The sequence below is a fragment of the Abramis brama genome (genome assembly GCF_963993115.1).
Source record: "Abramis brama genome assembly, chromosome: 22".
Lineage (NCBI taxonomy): Eukaryota > Metazoa > Chordata > Actinopteri > Cypriniformes > Leuciscidae > Abramis > Abramis brama.
Window position 1 is genome coordinate 34,740,875 of NC_139984.1, and position 1,508 is coordinate 34,742,382.

General features: G+C 40.4%; 1 protein-coding gene across 2 annotated transcripts in view; it reads right to left on the bottom strand.

Annotated features, from left to right (window-relative positions):
- corin (corin, serine peptidase) overlaps window positions 1-1,049 on the bottom strand; it is a 40,653-nt gene extending 39,604 nt beyond the window's left edge. For both annotated transcript variants that reach the window (XM_084098108.1, XM_084098107.1), the window contains exons 1-3: window positions 893-1,049; window positions 624-734; window positions 123-273 (exon numbers count right to left, since the gene is read on the bottom strand). In XM_084098108.1, the coding sequence (XP_083954234.1) occupies window positions 123-243 (121 nt within the window). In that variant the 5' untranslated portion in view covers window positions 244-273; window positions 624-734; window positions 893-1,049. The remainder of the gene's footprint in view (window positions 1-122; window positions 274-623; window positions 735-892) is intronic.
- Window positions 1,050-1,508: the final 459 nt, after the last annotated feature.

The window sequence follows — 1,508 nt, forward strand, 5'->3', positions numbered from 1 at the left end:
GTGTGTGTGTGTGTACACGAGTGAGTGTGTGTATAAGTGAGAGAGAGAGAGTGTGTGTGTGTGTGTGTATGCACGCGAGTGAGTGTGTGTTTGTGTGTATAGTGAGAAAGTGTGTGTGTTACCTGTGAGCGTCAGAAGCAGCACACACACACAGATCAGGCCACACACACATGGCAGGAGGATGAAGAGCAGCAGACGCAGATGTTTCCCGCAGAGCTTCGTGTGTGTGAAGGCTTCACCCATGATGAGCTCATCACACACACACACACACACCTGAGGACACACACAGAGTTTGCAGTGAGTTTGTGTATCAGACTGACAGATATTCAGCTGAAAGTCAATCATAACTGTCTGTAATGGTTTTTGGTTACACTTTATTTTAAGGTGTCATTGTTACAGTGTAATTATATATTTAAGTACTGAGTAATATTAATTAACATGTAGCCTACTTACTATAGGGTTAGTTGCATGTAATTATGCATAATTTACTGTTTTATTATAGTAAGTGCATGTAACATGTGTAACAAGGACACTGTAAAATAAAGTGTTACCTGTTCTTTTAACAACAATCACAATAACGATTAGAAATAAGTGTGAAGTTTGTTCGCGTGCGCGCGCCTCACCGGTGGATCAGCTCGCGCGGGGACGCGCCTCCGGTAACGGCAGAAGAACACTGGAGATCCGGAGCATCAGAGACTATTTATACACGGGTATTTTCGCTTCAGAGTTTCCAGCTTGAACAGGAGAATCCGACACACACACACACACACACACACACACACACACACACACGTGTTATTTATAGGAGCGGAAAGGAAGAAACTGAAGTGCGCGAGTTCAACTCTGACACGCACAAATACACACACGAGAAAGACACTCGCTGAATACTCACTGAAAGTTCACTGCTGCAGATTCCATCACACACATTTACTTTCTTCCCCGTATTCTGTTTTGTTCCGTTAATGCACGTATAAGAGTTTGTCGTTTATTTTATTCTCACGAGTCGATCTGAAGAACACGAGCGTGTCCGCGCGCGACCGAGCCACACTGACGAACGAGCCCCGCGCGCTCGCTTATATCTGTGTGTGTGTGTGTGTGAGAGAGAGAGAGAAGCGGTTCATTCCGACATGCTTGAATGAATCAAATTAAGACCTTTAAACCTCAAGACTAAAACAAACATTTAAACATTCACAAGAGGTCAGGAACATTTTCTTTGTAGTTCACACTTTTAACTTAACCCCATTCCGTCCTATATATATATATATATATATATATATATATATATATATATATATATTAACATTTGACAAACTGCTTGTGATGATGTTTCTCATGTGTAAATAATGAATAGATGTATATTAAGGTCAAGAAAGCTTCTTCCACACTACAGCATCTCATGCATCTTTTATGATTCCATTAAATTCCGATTTCGATTAATTAGGATTATATCAGAGAGTACTTCAATATTTCTCAAAGGACAATACCTATAATGAATATTAGTATATCAA